The sequence below is a fragment of the Chiloscyllium punctatum genome, chromosome 36, assembly GCF_047496795.1.
Source record: "Chiloscyllium punctatum isolate Juve2018m chromosome 36, sChiPun1.3, whole genome shotgun sequence".
In the NCBI taxonomy this organism is placed as follows: Eukaryota; Metazoa; Chordata; class Chondrichthyes; order Orectolobiformes; family Hemiscylliidae; genus Chiloscyllium; species Chiloscyllium punctatum.
Window position 1 is genome coordinate 19,000,504 of NC_092774.1, and position 17,541 is coordinate 19,018,044.

The 17,541-nt window shown below is 48.0% G+C and overlaps 2 protein-coding genes across 4 annotated transcripts in view; one reads left to right on the forward strand and one right to left on the reverse strand.

The window, feature by feature from the left end:
• Positions 1–6,538, forward strand: part of LOC140460883 (uncharacterized) — a 76,045-nt gene extending 69,507 nt beyond the window's left edge. The window contains exon 2 of the mRNA XM_072555591.1: positions 4,918–6,538. Coding sequence (XP_072411692.1) covers positions 4,918–5,994 — 1,077 coding nt within the window. The 3' untranslated portion in view covers positions 5,995–6,538. The remainder of the gene's footprint in view (positions 1–4,917) is intronic.
• LOC140460878 (uncharacterized) overlaps positions 1–17,541 on the reverse strand; it is a 108,165-nt gene that overhangs the window by 85,813 nt on the left and 4,811 nt on the right. The gene's annotated exons all lie outside the window — the stretch shown is intronic.

Sequence of the window (17,541 nt, forward strand, 5' to 3'; positions counted from 1 at the left end):
GGTGAATTGGCCATGCTTAAATTGCCCAGTGTGTTACATGCATTGGTCAGGGGGTAAATATGGGGAATGGGGCCTGGTGGGTTACTCTTTGGAAGGTTAGTGTGGACCTGTTGGGCCAAAGGGCCTGTTTCCGTACTCTCGGGAATCTAATCCAATCTCAGCTCAGACAATGCGTTAAAAGTCAGAGTCTGTCTTTATCCCCACCTTGAATCTGACTAGTTCTGTTTCTAAAGTAGGAATTTATAAAATACAATATGTTCTGACAGCTTGCAGATTGTGCATTTTTGAGCAAAATAGAATTTATCTGAAAATATAATTCTGCAAATGCAAATTCACCCCCAAGGACTTGTGTATGCTTACAGCAACAAAGTTTATTTCCGTGCTGTGTATCTCTGTCTATTTGGTAACAGATGCTTTATTTCTGTTGGTGTAAATATTGTTGTAAATCATAGCTATGTACTAACAGTTACATGTAAGGGAAAGAGAATTCCTCAAGTAGGGCACTATCAGAATCCTGGGAGACCCCTATTTCTGGTTTACTTCCTATTGACAAACATTAAGCATGAGCACGTATTTATTTCTGTTTTTTTTTGTTTCACTTTTCTTGTTTGATTCCCTGGTACGACTACACTCTGTGACTGGTCGGTTGTCAGGCTGGGAGATAGTGGATTGGGTTTCGATTGACTGAATGTTGTATTGTTCTGGAAGGTGTAAAAGGGTTGAGGGGTGGGGTGTTGGGGAATCAAAACTTCAGCAGAGCTGAACATCTTGCTCTTTGAGAACAGGGAGATCAACAGAGGACAGAGAAGCCAGGACCTGAAATCCGACCTGACACCGGATTACTGTGATCAGTGTTTTGATTTGCAATGCCAACCCTCTGCCTTCACCTAGCTTCCCGTTTGACTACCCCCCTCGACGTTCAAGGACTAATCCTTGTCGTCCTGAAGCCACGTCTCTGTAAGGAGTCTCAGACCATAATTATTCTCTTCAATGTGTGCAGTCAATTCATTCACTTTTGTAACAGTGCAGCACACATGCAGACACCCTGTTTTCGGTTTAGATCTTTGCAATCCAGATTTAATTGCTGGTACATTTCCTCTCCTTGTCTCCATCATTCTGTGATGTTCATTTCCCACATCACTACATTGCTCACTGGCCTTGATTGGGATTGGCCGTGCGAAATTACCCACAGTGCCCAGGGATGTGCAGGTGAGGTGTATTTGTCAGGGTAATGTAGAGCAGTATGGGTGGGTTCCCCTTCAGAGGGTTAGGTGTGGACTCGTTGGGCCGAGTGGCCTGCTCCCACACTGTGGGGATTCTCTGAAGCGAAGGGATGGTTGCAAACGGTGCAGGGCAGGACAGCGCAGGCGCAATGCGTGCGCCCGGCTTGGCCCCGCCCACCCGCTCCTATTGTGGCGTCACAACGCGGAAGTGACACTGAATGAATGAAAATCCCTCCGTCTGGGCAAATGGTGGGGCGGGAAAATCTGTTCACTTGGAGCAATGGGAGTGAATCCAGGGCGGGAGCAGACCCTGTCAGCTCAGGGATGGGAGTTAATTACCGCGGAGGGTCGGCAGGAGGGAGTCTGACGAATAGATTGGATTCGGGGACTGGGGACGGGGCAAGTCAGTCATCTCCCGATAGAGAGGAGTAACATACTACTGCCTCTGGGGTGAAGAGCGTTCTGTGGGCCTGTATAAATAAGTTCCTTGTGGATTGAGGAGTTTCCCCTATCAGGCTTCCCTTTTCTCGAGTCGGCCCGTCCTACAAAAAGGGATGGTGTTCCTGGGCATCCTTAAAATATTTACCATAATGACGGGGTTGATCATTTTTATCCTCACTAGGCTTGCGTCTGCAGGTAAGATCAAAAAGACAGGTTCGGTAACGCCATGGTAACTCCCCCTGATTTCTCCTGTCCAGATGGACCATCTGGTCTTTCTGATGGAAGAGTCCATTACAATAATCAATCTTCATCACGTTCCACACGTCAAAGGGGTCTGGTCCGGTGCACTGGACGACATCTCCTCAGTATGGGTGGGGGGTAATCTCTGATCATTCCTGGTCCCATCCATACTTAGTGGCTTTCCCCATCAGGATGTTGTACATGATCAGAGAGGTGAGGAGATAAGCGATCCCCCACATGTCCCTCCTCTTAGTTCAAGTATCTGTAATAAGATTAACATTAGAACAACAGCAAGATTCAAAAACCCAAATGGACAGGGTCCACTCCTTTTGTTGGGATTCCAGAATTCTCTCCTCGTCTTTCCCCCTTTTGATTGGTGCGGTCAATCAATTTACAATGGTGCAGTTGGACCCAAGCTGAGCGCCCAGTGACTGTGACCGCCGTAGGGGTGGGAAGTAGAACCTGGAAGGGGCATCCCAACGAGGTTGGAGACCTTTGCCAGTCCAGTTCTTGACGAGCACCAACGAACTGGGCTCTACCCGTGACGAGGCTGAAAGGGAGGGAACAGCGCTGTAGGCCGCATGCTCCTGAGAGTGAAAGGCACGCATAACATTGGTTAGAGCAAGAACATAACCAATCATTGCTTCGGTCATGTGGTGGACGTGGACTGAGAAGGGAGCCGAACCGTTCCAAGGGGTACGGAGGGGGTGACCAGAGAGACTCTCAGCTGGAGACAGTCGTGTCTTGCCCGCAGACATGGATCACATCTGGAATAAGGCCACAGGGATTAACATAACCAGGAGAGGCCAGATTCGGCCATTAATTTGGCAAGGTTAGTCTTGAGTCTGGTTAAAATATTCAACAAGGCCGGCCGCCTGAGGATGATAAGCACCGTGCAGTTCCCGACAAATACAAAGCTGGGAACAGAGTTCTCCGTTAATATTACATGCAAAGTGTGGTCCATTGTCTGAGCTAATGCACGCAGGTATACTGAAGCGGGGAATTCTTTCCTTAAACAAAATCTTTATCACAGTCTCAGCAGTAGCGTTAGGAGGAGGGTAGGCTTCAATCCACTTCGAAAAGACATCAGCAATAAGCAAAACATATTTATAGCAACTCAACTCATTTCTCCAACTCAATGAAGTCCAGTTGAAGTGTCTCCAAGGGACCCTCCAGCAAGGGAGTTCTCGTAGAAATACTTGAACTAAGAGGTGGGGGATCGCCTACTCACTGACCTGTTTGATCACGTACAACATCCTGATCGGGAAAGTCACTGACTGAGTATCGATGCGATCTGGAACGATCTGGGATTATCCTGGTGTCATCTGGTGCACCAGACCAGACGCTTTCAACGTGGAGTCGCTTGAGCGATGGAGTGAGCTGCCAGAGGAAGTGGTGGGTGCTGGTACGATGACAAGTTAAAAGGCTCCTGGATGGGCATCTGAATATGAAGGGTTCAGATGGGTCAGGGCCAAGTGATGGCAAATGTGACTGGAGTCATAGAGATGTACAGCACAGAAACAGACCCTTCGGTCCAACTCCGTCCTTGCTGACAAGAGAGCCAACCCAATTTAGTCCCAGCTGTCAGCACCCGGCCCATATAGGGGCCAAGTGATGGCAAACATGACTAGATTAATTTCGGATATCTGGGCAGGTTGGGCCAAAGGTTCTGTTTCCGTGCTGTGTGACTCTAATTGTCTTCAGTGAAAGCAGAAGTGTGGTTGTGAAGGCTGGACTTTCAGAGCATGTTTTGCCCTGACTGGAAGCAGCTGAAAATGTGTTGTTGGAAAAGCGCAGCAGGTCAAGCAGCATCCAAGGATCAGGAGAATTGACGAACCGGGCGTGAGCCCTGAAGAAGGGCTCATGCCCGAAGCGTCGATTCTCCTGCTCCTTGTATGCTGCCTGACCTGTTGTGTTTTTCCAGCAACAGATTTTCAGCTCTGATCTCTAGCATCTGCAGTCCTCACTTTCTCCTGACTGGAAGCAAAAGAGTTGGACTGAAGTGTGTTGGTGTTAATGCCTTGATGTCTCATTTTGCTCCCACCTTCCCAGGGACGTTAACCATTTTGTGTCTGGTCCTTCCTCAAGAAGCTGCATTGCAGGTTCACCCTGAATTGACACTTTTATTGCTTCCCAAAATCAGACCTGCTCACTCTCAGCAGGATCCCAGTGTTGTGAAAGATATTAACTTTCAGGTGGAGGTATCCAAAATTCAGAGAGATGTCAGTCTTGATGTTTTTGCTTTTTCTGCCCCTGTAAGATCCTGAATCTTCAGGGGCATTAGTTAGAGCAGAGTGAGAACAGAGGGGAAGGGAGAGTGGGATGGTGCTTTCAATTTTGTGGAATAACAAAAGGAAAGGATATTCCACAGAAAGTAGAATTGATTGTTCAGAATTTCTACCCTGCACTGATCATCCCTTTTGTAATCCCTTTTTGCAGAGTATTTGAAAATCTGAAGACTGAAGTTTCAAAATCAACAAATGAAGGGCTTACACCCGAAACATTGACTCTCCTGCTCTCCAAATGCTGCCTGACCTGCTGTGCTTTTTGATTGACTCTCCAGTGTCTGCAGTCCTCACTTTGATGTCAATGTCTGACAGTCTCTGAATCCATCGGGACTGCAACGATTTTTGACTGCGATTTCTGTGAGAGGGATCTACACTTTTTGGTTCCTGTTTGAGGACGTTTTCAGCATCAGTGGGACTGGACGAGAGACCCCTCTGTTACAGCGCACTGTGTGTGGAGCCTGAAACAGTTATACGGCCTGGGAAGGGGACTTCACGGCAGGGAGGGGCTCTACACGTGTTTGTGTGCAGCTGAAGCTGTGGCGATGGAGAAACCTGAGGAATCCCGCCCTGTGGAGAAACCGTGGAAGTGTGGTGACTGTGGGAAAGGCTTCCGTGTCCCGTCTGCCCTGGAGACTCATCAGCGCAGTCACACCGGGGAGAGGCCATTCCCCTGCACCGACTGCGGGATGGCCTTCAGACATTCCTCCCACCTGTTGGCCCACCAGCGGGACCACACGGGGGAGAGGCCCTTCAGCTGTCCAGATTGTGGGAAGGCCTTCAGATATTCCTCCTCCCTGATGAGGCACCAGCGTGTCCACACGGGGGAGAGGCCCTTTAGCTGCCCCGAGTGCGGGAAGGCGTATACCGACATCTCCTCCCTGATGAGGCACCGGCGTGCCCACACTGGGGAGAGGCCCTTCAGCTGCCCCGAGTGCGGGAAGGCCTTTACCGACATCTCCTCCCTGATGAGGCACCAGCAGATCCACACGGGGGAGAGGCCCTTCAGCTGCCCCGAGTGTGGGAAGGCCTTCAGTTATTCCTCTGCCCTGCGGAGCCACCGGCGCATCCACACGGGAGAGAAGCCCTTCAGCTGCCCTGAATGTGGGAAGGCCTTCACAGACGTCTCCACCCTGCAGAAGCACCAGCGTATCCACACGGGGGAGAGGCCCTTCAGCTGCCCCGAGTGTGGGAAGGCCTTTACCCACGGCTGCGCCCTGCGGAGACACCAGCGTGTCCACACCGGGGAGAGGCCCTTCAGCTGCCCCGAGTGTGGGAAGGCCTATACTGACATCTCCTCCCTGATGAGGCACCAGCGGGCCCACACGGGGGAGAGGCCCTTCAGCTGCCCCGAGTGTGGGAAGGCCTTTACCGAAGTCTCCTCCCTGATGAGGCACCAGCGGATCCACACGGGGGAGAGGCCCTTTACCTGCTCTCAGTGCCGGAAGGCCTTCAGCAGTTCCTCCACCCTGCTGACCCACCAGCGGGTCCACACGGGGGAGAGGCCGTTCACCTGCTCTCAGTGCGGGAAGGGCTTCACCTGCTCCTCCAACCTGCGGAGCCACCGACGTGTCCACACGGGGGAGAGGCCCTTCAGCTGCCCCGAGTGTGGGAAGGCCTTTAGCGATTCCTCGAACCTGCTGGCCCACCAGCGGATCCACACCGGGGAGAGGCCGTTCACCTGCTCTCAGTGCGGGAAGGGCTTCACCCGCACCTCCCACCTGCTGACCCATCAGCGAGTTCACGTGCCATTGCAGGGGGATCGATTGGACTATCAACCCGGTTCCGGGGAGTCCCGGGTTTGAATCCCGCCAAGACAGATGGCAGAATCGGTATTCGGTCAGAAATGTGGAGTTCGGAATCTAACAATGAGACCGTTTCAGGGAGGGGGTGGTGCGGGGGAGAAAGCCCCCATCTGATTCACTCTCTCCCTTGTTAGGGAAGGGAACCACCATTGGGGGAAAGGATTCACTCAGTCGTTCCAGCTGCATCCTTTACCCGGTCTGGCCTACACCTGACTCCAGACCCACAGCAGTCTGGTTGACTCTACACTGCCCCTTCCTTGCAAATGAGCAGGGAGCCACTTACTTGGAGACAGGGTATGGGTTAAAATTGCTGAGTGAGGCAATACTTCCTTCGGGTTACGGCTGTACCAAGGATCCAATTACAAAGGGACAACTTGGTGCTGACCAATAGTAAAGACAGTGAGGGGGGTGGGACAAGGGGACGTGTGGTGTGTGCACTTTGACCTTGAGCTGTTCAAAAAGCAACTGCTTTTTCTCTGCCTTTTTGCTGGGGGGATCTGAAGCTGTGACAAAGTTGGGTTGCAATAAAGGTTACCTGAACTTACCACTGGGCTCAGACTCTCATTGAACGCTTTGAGCTCCAAGAGGTTTTTGTTTTAAAGCTGCTCATTTCTTTCAGCCTCCTGCACTAAGTTTAGAACATGGAACATAGAACAGTACAGTGCAGAACAGGCCCTTCAGCCCTCGATGTTGCACTGACATGTGAACTATTCTCAGCTTGTCCCCCTACACTATCCCAAAATCAGCCATGTGCTTATCTAAGGATTGTTTACATCTCCCTAATGTGGCTGAGTTGACTACCTTCGCAGGTCGGGAAATCCACGCCCTTACCACTCTCTGCATAAAGAACTTGCCTCTGACATCCATCTTAGATCTATCATCCCTCAATTTGTAGTTATGTCCCCTCGTACAAGCTGACATCACCATCCTAGGAAAGAGTCTTTCACTGTCTACCCTATCTAATCCTCTGATCATCTTATATGTCTCTATCAAATCCCCTCTTAGCCTTCTTCTTTCCAATGAGAACAGACCCAAGTCTCTCAGCCTTTCCTCATAAGACCCTCCCTCCAGACCAGGCAACATCCTGGTAAATCTCCTCTGCACCTTTTCCAATGCTTCCACATCCTTTCTGTAATTGGGCGACCAGAACTCTACACAATATTCCAAATATGGCTGCACCAGTGTTTTGTATAGTTGCAGCATGATATTGCGGTTCCAGAACTCAATCCTTCTACGAATGAAACCTAACACACCGTGTGCCTTCTTCACAGCACTACCCATCTGAGTGGCAACTTTCAGGGATCTATGTACATGGACTCCAAGATCCCTCTGCACATCCACACTACCAAGAATCTTTCCATTGACCAACTACTCTGCCATCCTGTTATTCTTCCCGAAGTGCATCACCTCACATTTAGCTGCATTGAACTCCATTTGCCACCTCTCAGCCCAATTCTGCAGTTTATCCAATCCCCCTGCAACTTGTAACATTCTTCCAAACTGTCCAGTACTCCACCGACTTTAGTGTCATCTGCAAATTTACTAATCCATCCACCTATGCCTGTGTCTAAGTCAGTTATAAAAATGACAAACAGCAGTGGTGCCAAAACAGATCCTTGTGGAACACCACTAGTAACTGGACTCCAGGCTGAATATTTTCCATCAACCACCACTCGCTGCCTTCTTCCAGTTTCTAATCTTTTCTACAATAGATGTAAGACTCACTGGTCTATAATTACCTGGGTCATCTCTGCTGCCCTTCTTGAATAAGGGCACATTTGCAATCCTCCAGTCCTCAGGTACTAAACCCGTAGACAATGACGACTCAAATATCAAAGCCAAAGGCTCTGCTATCTCCTCCCTCGCTTCCCAGAGAATCCTTGTATAAATCCCATCTAGCCCAGGGGACTTGTCCACTTTCACTCCTCCTTGAATTGATAACACCTGTGTGTAACCAACCTCGGTCCTTTCGAGTCCAATATCTCGTACCTCATTCTTTTCCTGAGTGAACACTGATGAGAAATGTTCATTTAGCCTCTCTCCGAACTCTACAGGGCCCACACTCCACTTCCCACTTCTGTCTTTGATTGGCCCTATTCCTACCCTAATCATCCTTTTATTCCTCACATACCTATCGAAAGCTTTAGGGTTCTCCTTTATTCTGTTTGCTAAAGACTGCTCGTGTCCTCTCTTTGCTCTTCTTAACTCTCTCTTTCAATCCTTCCTCGGTGATCTGTAATTCTCAATCGCCTCATCTGTACCATCCTGCCTCATCGACACATAAGCCTCATAGAACAGCATCATAAGACACAGAACTTACATCAAAAGATCAGTGTCATGCAACTGATAGAATATATTGAACAAACTTAGATAGTCTTCATCTCTTAGAATGGGTGTGGGCTTTGGTTCATTAATGTGTAACAATGTTCTTGAGATGACTTCAGGTTTTATAAAAAAAAGACATGTCTGCTCAGACAATGCATTAAAGGTGAGATTTCAGTCTGTTGGTATTCCAATCTTGAATCAGACTGGTTCTGTTTCCAAAGTCTGAATTTGTAAAATATTACATGCATTGACTGCCTGCAGATTGTGTGCTTTTTGAACAAACTTGAATGTAGCTGCAAATATAGTTCTGCCAATACAATTTCACCCCACAGAGTAGTGTGTGTGTATCTGTGTGCATGTGAGTTTATGTGTGTGTGTGTGTGTGTGTGTGTGTGTGGGGTGGGGGGGGGGTGGTGGTGTTCAGGTACATAGTTCTTTGATAGTTTCATTACTGCTAGTCAGGGTGGTTAAGGTGGCATTTCGCAACATTGCCTTCATTGTTCACCCCATTGAGTATCGGGGTTGGGACATCATGTTGTGGTTGTACAGGATGTTGGTGAGGGCACTTTCAGAGTACGGAGTACAGTTCTGGTGGCCCTGTAATAGGAAGAACACTATTAGAGAGGGTTTAATAAAGATTTACCAGGATGTTGGAAGGACTGGAGGGTTTGAGTTATGAGGAGAGGCTGGGACTTTATTCACAGGAGCACAGGAAGTTGGGGGTGACCTCATTGAGATTGATAAAATCATGAAGAGTGGAGGTAAGGTGAATAGCAAATGGCTCTTGCTTAGCGTAGGGGAAATCAAAACTAGGGGGCTTTTTTTAATGTGAGGAGAGAGATTTAAAAGGAACCAGAGGGGCAACATTTTGAAAGAGGGTGATTTGCATGTGGAATGAACCTGCTGAGGATGTGGTAGATGCAGGTACGGTTACAACATTGAAACAGCATTCAGATGGTTACATGAGTAGAAAGGTTTAGAGGGATATGGGCCAAATGCAGGCAAGTGGGACTGGTTTAGTTTGGAATCCTGGTCAACATGGACGAATTGGACCGAAGTGTCTGTTTCTGTGCTGTATACCTCTATTGAAACCAGTAGAATTCTGAAAGGGGCTTGACAGGATAGATGCAGATAAAATGCTCCTTTGTGGGGAGGGTCATCGAATTCCGACAAGGTGGAAGCGGGCCATTCAGCCCATCTATTTCACCCTGGCCCTCTGAACAGTATCCCACCCATAACCCAACCCCTTACTTTGTATTTCCCAGGGCCAAGCCACCTTAACCTGTCCATCCCTGGTCACTTTGGGTAATTTAGCACGGCCAATTCTCCCTAACCTCTACACCCTAATCTATAAATTACCTTCTCAAGAATGTAATTTAAATGCAGAGCTTTTCTAAGACTCAACATTGGGACACAGATTGTCTCTACTTATAAATAGGGCAACGTCCCTTTGAAATGTAGATTCATTTAGATATAACTGCGTCACTTTACATATGAAGATATCCCTTTGAATGTGCCCACATCCCTTTGAAATATAATCTTGTCCATTTAAACCTCTTTATTTGCAGAAATACCCGTTAAAATGTCCATGTCCCTTTAAAATGCAGATTTCCCCCTTTAGATATGACACCGTTCCGTTCGATGTCGGAATATCTGTTTAAATTGAGCCGTGAGCTTTCCCAATGTAGACAGGGCTCCTCGAAACGTGGCAGTGTCCCCGCCCCCCGCAGCTGCAGAGTGAGACAGGAGAGTTTGTTTTTGTGAATGAACAGTTGGAGCGCGAGGTGGCTGTGACTTGGTGACGGTGAGGCTCCCCGTGCCCCGCCCATCCCCCACCCCCGGCCCCGCCCATCCCCCCACCCCCGGCCCCGCCCATCCCTTCCCCGGGCCCCGCCCATCCCCCCCACCCCCGGCCCCGCCCATCCCCCCACCCCCGGCCCCCGCCCATCTCCCACGTGCAGACGTCACGCGGGGGTGATGGCGGTTGGGAGGAGAAGTCGCTCGAGCGAGGAAGCGGCGGGAGGGCGGCCGTTAGGAAAATCCAGATATCCTGAATTAATCTAGTCCCCTTTGCCAGCGCTATATCCCTCTAAACCCTTCCTATTCATATACCCATCCAGATACCTTTTAAAGGCTGTAATTATACCAGCCTCCTCCACTTCCTCTGGCAGCTCATTCCATACCTGCACCACCCTCCACATGGAAACGTTGCCCCTTCAGGAACCTTTTATATCTTTGTGGCCTCACCCTAAACCTATTCCCTCTAGTTGTGAGTCTCACCCCAACATTAAGGAAAAGGCTTAAAAACATTGAGCAGCCAGAAAAATGCAAAAAACAATCAAATATCGAGCCACATTGGGGGGGAATTATGGCTCTGCCCTTTTTGTTCTCCGATAGGTATTTGGAAACTTAAAATCTGTCAATAACATCAGCATTGCTACAGAGCACGTTGTGTACACTCCTCAGTGTCAACAAGCAGGGCACGTGTTTGCCAATGTCACCAAAACATTGGGCATGTTCCTCGCTGTCGGCAGAAAAGTTGCAAAACCTACTTTTGATGGACGAATAAGGAGCACTGGAGGACCAGGGGGAGACTTGTCCTTCTGCCATTCGGAGCTCCCCTATTGGTGAATGTGGAAGTTGGAGCATGAGCTTCTTAAGGTCCTGCTCCTCCTCTCTCTGAATGAAGATTGAGCTTCACCTCAGACTGCAACTTCTTTCCTCCGTCCAACATGTGAGTACAACACTCTCTTTTCTCACCCCCTTTTCCATTTACGTTTCATTCTGGGGTTCAAGTGTTGACTTGGAGCAACTGAAAGGAATAGGAGTGAATCCAGCGAGGGGACAGACTCTGGAAAAGTTAGTCCAGGCCTGTGTCTCAATTGGCAAAATAGACAGACAGGAGACTGGAAGAGCAAGCCAGGCAGTATCAGGAGGTGGAGAAGTCGAGGTATCTGGTGTAACCCTTGTTCAGGACTGGGGGTGGGTATAGGGAGAGCTGTGGAACAAGGGTGTGCTGGGGGCAGGGTATTGAAGTGGGGATAGGTGGAGACAGGTAGAGGGTATAGTAGACAATAGGTGCAGGAGTAGGCTGTTCTGCCCTTCGAGCCAGCACCACCATTCATTGTGATAATGGCTGATCATCCTCAATCAGTATCCTGTTTCTGTCTTATCGTCATAACCTGGTACGACCTGGTTGGTGAATGGGAGGAAGGAATCTAGTTGGCAGGGAAGAGTGGAAGGGGCTGGGAAGTGAGTTGGGGGATGGGATGGGAGATTATTTGAAATTGGAGAACTCTGTGTTGAGTCCTCTGGGCTGTGCACTGCTCAGACAAGATGAGGTTTTGTTCCTCCAATTTGTGGTTTGGTTTGTTGTGGTAATGGAGGAAGCTAAATATAGTCATGTCAGAAGGGGAGTGGGAAGGGGCATTAAAATGGGTGGAGACTGGGAAGTCCGCTCAGCCTCTGCGGACCCGGCTGTGATGCTCAGCAAACCGTTCCCCAAGTTTACGCTCGGTTTCCCCGATGTAGAGAAGACCACAATTGACAAAGCACAGCAGGTCAAGCAGCATCTGAGCAGTAGGACAGTCGAAGTTTGGGGCACGAGCCCTTCATCAGGAATGATGCGTGAATGTTCAGAGGGGCATCAGTGTCCTTCTGTGCCAGTTGTCAGACAGGTGCAGCAGGCAATGAGCAAGGCAAGTGGTGTATTAGCAAGCAGAATTGAGTTCAGAAGTAGGGATGTCTTCCTGCAGTTAGGGGGTCATTGAATATATTTAAGACTGAGTTCATCTGATTTTTATGTGAATGTTTATGGGGAAGGCAAGAAAATGGTTTAAAGACTAGTATAGAACCAAGTTACAGAGCCATACAGCACAGAAACAGATCCTTCAGTCCAACTAGTCCATGCTGACTATGTTCTCAAACTAAACCAGTCCCACCTGCCAGTGTTTTGGCTCATATCCATCCAAACCTTTCCTATTCATGAACTTATCCAAATTTCTTTTAAACGTCGTTACTGTATCTGCATCCACCACTTCCTCTAGACATTTAGTCCACACGTGAACCACTCTATAAAAAAAATTGTGCCCTTCAAGTCTTTTTAAAATCTCTTTCTCCTGTCACCATCAAAATTTGCTCCCTAATCTTGAAACCCCAACCCTAGGGGAAGGACACCCGTCGTTCACCTCCTCTCTCTCCTCATGATTTTATAAACCTTGATAAGGTCACATCTCCTCCTCCTCTGCTCCAGTGAAAGTCCCAGCCCATCCACCTAGATGCAGGTAGATCCATATCCAGTCATGATCGGTTCAATGCTGGTCCCAATTCTCTCTCACGGTGTCTAGGACAGCAAGAGACCACAAGACACAGGAGCAGAAATTAGGCCACCAGGTCTGCTCATTCCATTCAATCATGGCTGATATGTTTCTCAGTTACATTCTTCCGCTATAAGCAAAGTGAAAATGGAGGGAGTGAGTGTGGGATGGAGATTTTCGGTTTCCAGGGAATAAAAGAGAAAGAGTTCATTATAAATTAGAATTTATGGGATCGGCTGATGAGCCGAGGAGTGTCAGTTGGAGTTTAATTTAGAGAAATCAGAGGTTTGTATTTTGGTCAAGCAATCCAGGCAGGACTGACACAGTTAAGGGGAGTGTTGCAGAATAAAGAGACCTTGGAGTGCTAGAGTCTCAGGTGGATAGAGTAGTGAAGGCAGCGTTTGGTTTGCTTTCCTTCATTGCTAATAGCATTGAGGATAGAAGTTGTGAGATCATGTTATACACACTTCCCACTCGAACGTGTTATCTACCTGCTTAACTGTTTTTAGTGAATATAATCCACACCTCCCGCTGCTGCCATAACGTGGTTTGTTTGGAAGCCCTAGCTTTCGGAGTGATTAGATTTATTTTAGATTTTATTACTTACAGTGTGGAAACAGGCCCTTCAGCCCAAACCGACCCTTCGAAGAGCTACCCACCCAGACCCGTTCCCCAACATTTACCCCTTCACCTAACACGACAGGCAAATTAGCGTGGCCACTTCACCTAACCTGCACATCTTTGGACTGTGGGAGGAAACCCACGCAGACACTGGGAGAATGTGCAAACTCCACACTGACAGTTGCCCGAGGTGGGAATTGAACCCGGATCTCTGGCACTCTGAAGTGCTGCTGCTGCTTCAGGTGGTTGTGGAGAATAAGATCATGATTCGACTATTGAGAGCCAACGGAGTCCAGTTCATGGAGATGTGATACATTAAACAATTTAGATTCAATCTTCCATCTTTTAGAATGGAGTTCTGTTCTTTGGTATGTTAATCCCAGAACCTGTTTTCAGTAACTTTCTCAAGAACGTAATTTAAATGCATAGCTTTTCTATCAAAAATGTCAGGCTGACTCGACATTGGGACCAAGACAGAATTCGACCCTATTGGAGGGTAGGCTGGGACTTTTTTCACTGGAGCACAGGAGGTTGAAAGGTGAAGGTATCGGGTGCCTCATTAGCAAGTTTGCAGATGACATTCAGATTGATGGAAAATCAGATAGTGAAGGGGACTGTCAGACGCTTCAGCAGAATATAGATCGGAGAGTTGGGAAGAGAAATGACAGATGGAGTTCAACCCAGACAAATGTGAGGTGATGCATTTTGGAAGATGCAATTCAAGAGCGAGCTATACAGTAAATGGAAAGGTCCTGGGGGAAATTGATGTACAGAGAGAGCTGGGTGTTCAGGTCTATTGTTCTCTGAAGGTGGCAAATGCGTGTCAGTAGAGTGGTCAAGGCAGCATACAACACACGTTCCATCATCGGACGGATTGAGGAAAAGAGCTGGCAGGTCATGTTAAAGTTATATAAGATTTTGGTTTGGCGCATTTGGAATACTGCGTACAATTCCGGTTGCCAGATTTCCAAAAGGATGTGGATACGTTTGGAGAGAGTGCAGAGGGGGTTCACCAGGATGTTGCCTGTTATGGAGAGCGCTAGCTATGAGGAGAGGTTGAGTAGATTAGGATTATTTTCACTGGAAATAAGGAGGTCGAGGCGGGGTGGGGGGTTTCCTGATTGAGGCCGAAAAACCATGAGAGGTGTAAACGGGGTGGATAGGGAGAATTATTTTCCCAGAGGAGAAGACTTAATTACTCAGGGTTACGAGTTCAAAGTGAGAGGGGAAAGGTTTGAGGGAGATCTACATGGAAAGTTCTTTACAGAGAGGGTGGTGGGTGCCTCGAATGCATCACCAGCAGAGGCAGTAGGGGTGGGATCGATAGTGTCATTTAAGATGTATGTAGACAGATACATGAATGGGCAAGGAGCAGAGGGATACAGATCCTTAGAAAATAGGTGGCAGGTTTAGATAGAGTATCTCGATCAGCATTGCCTTGGAGGGCTGAAGGGCCTGTTCCTGTGCTGTAGGGTTCTTTGTTCTCTTTATAGAGGTTTCCAAAATCAGGCTCACTGCCTTTATTCCTGATGAAGGGCTTTTGCCCGAAACGTTGATTTCGCTGCTCGTTGGATGCTGCCTGAACTGCTGTGCTCTTCCAGCACCACTAATCCAGTGCCTGCAGATTGTGCAGTCTTTCAGCAAAGTAGAATGTTTAGGGTGCAGGTTTGCTCGCTGAGCTGTAGGTTTGATATCCAGACATTTCATTACCTGGCTAGGTAACATCATCAGTGGTGACCTCCAAGTGAAGCGAAGCTGTTGTCTCCGACTTTCTATTTATATGTTTGTCCTGGATGGGGTTCCTAGGATTTCTGGTGATATCAAAGTTATGAAGAGAGATACATATTTTGTTTTACCAACTACAATGGCAGTGCAGAGAATTTCAGAAAAGTGCAATAAATATTTGCTTTTTACCCCTTATTCAACTCATTCAAGAATTTCAAATTGAATCTGAGCTAACTTGAGAGCAAATGGCAACATTCGTTTGTTAATAGACTCACCATATATTATGAAAGATCACTTTTAGCTAAGTCACAATGTTTAATCCCAAACAGAGCAATTAAGTGCAAAGTTACGTTCAACCATTTAATAAAACCCTGCAAATTTTATTTTGTATGAAAATACAATCATTTTATAATTTGGATAAGATCTTTACAAAGGAAATATATTAAACAAAATAGCTTTCCTGGGTATCAATATTGACAACAGTTATGCAGCTATTATTTGGCAATTGACCAACTAATTGAAATAGTTTCAGAATAAATGAGCTGCTTCATTATTATACATTGAGGTATTGCATATCTTGGCTCTCACCCAAGTGTTGTCCGACGAAAAAAATGTATCTGGATGGGGACATGAATAGGAAGCATTCAGAAGGATATGGGCCAAATGCTGGCAAATGGGTCACTAGATTAATTTAGGATATCTGGTTGGCCTGGACTGAAGGGTTTGTTTCTGTGTGTCAGTACAGACGCCCCTCTTCTGGGATCCCCATACCAGCTGTTATTTTCATGAAATAATCTGACAATTGTTGACTTCCATCAACCTCTTCCATCCGGAGAAATTTCCTCTCTCTGCAAAGTGTGGTTCACGTTGGCAAGTTCAATCCTCCTCAGCAAAAAGGCAGAGAGAAAGTAGCTGCTTTTTAAACAGCTCAAGTTCAAAGCGCACCCCCCCCCCCCCCCTCCAACCCACCTCACTTCTATACTATTGGTCACCACCAAGTTGTCCCTTTGTAATTGGATCCTTGGTACAGCTTTAACCTGGAGGAAGTATTGCCTCACTCGGCAATTTCAACCCATACCCTGTATCGCATCATCTGCTGCAGTGGGATTCAAACCCGGGAGCCCCTGGAACTGGGTTGATAGTCCAGTCGATAATGGCACTCAGCCATCGCGCCTTCAATCCACCTGCGATGGTACATGAACTCCCTGGTGCCTCCGGAGGTTGGTAGAGCTGGTGAAAGCCTTCCCGCACTCTGGGCAGCTGAAGGGCCTCTCTCCTGTGTGGATCTGCTGGTGAGTCAGCAGGTTGGAGGCCTGGGTAAATCTCTACCTGCACTCGGGGCAGCTGAAGGGCCTCTTCCCCCGTGTGGACCCACTGGTGCCTCAGCAGGATGGAGGAATCACTGAAGGCCTTCCTGCACACTGGCCAGCTGAAGGGTGTCTCCCCAGTGTGGATCCGCTGGTGGGTTAGCAGGGTGGAGGAAGTGCTGAAGCCCTTCCCGCAGACGGGACAGGGGAACAGGCGCTCCCTGGTGTGGCTGCGCCGATGAGTCTCCAGGACAGAGGGGACACGGAAGCTTTTCCTGCAGTCGCCACACTTCCACCATTTCTCCATGCGGTGGGATTCCTCGGGTTACTCCATGGCCGAACCTTCAGCCACACACAAACGTGTGAGGAGCCCCTCCCCACCCTGAATTCCCCTTCCCAGGCTGTATAACTGTTTCAGGCTCCACACTCAGTGCGCTGCAACAGTGGGGTCTCTCATCCAGTCCCACTGATGCTGAAAACATCCTCAAACAGGAACCAAAACACTTTGCTCCTTCTCTCAGACTCAGTTGAAAATTGTTTCCGGTCCCGATGGATTGAGCGACTGTCAGACATTGACGTTAAAGTGAGGTCTGCAGACGCTGGAGAGTCAGTGTCAAAATGTGTGGTACTGGAAAAGCACAGCAGGTCAGGCAGCATCCGAATCGGAGGAGAGTCAATGTTTCGGGCATAAGGCCTTCATCTGTTGATTTTGAAGCTTCCGTCTTCAGATCTTCAAATACACTGTTAAAAACAGATTACAAAAGTCATCACTATCCGTGCAGGGTAGAAATTCAGAACAAGCAATTCTACTTTCTGTGGAATATTCTTTTCTTTTGCTGTTCCACAAAATTAAAAGCACCATCCCACTCTCCCTTCCCCTCTGTTCTCACTCCGCTCTAACTAACTCTCCTGAAGATGCTGAAAAGCAAAAACATCAAGACTAACATCTCTCTGAATTTTGGATACCTCCACCTGAAAGTTAATATCTTTCACAACTCTGGGATCCTGCTGAGAGTGAGCAGGTCTGATTTTGGGAAGCAAAAAAAAACTGTCAATTCAGGGTGAACCTGCAATGCAGCTTCTTGAGGAAGAACCAGACACAAAATGGTTAATGACCCCGGGAAGGTGGGAGCAAAATGAGACATCAAGGCATTAACACCAATACACTTCAGTCAAACTCTTCTGCTCCCAGTCAGGGCAAAACATGCTCTGAATGTCCAGCCTTCACAACCACACTTCTGCTTTCACTTAAG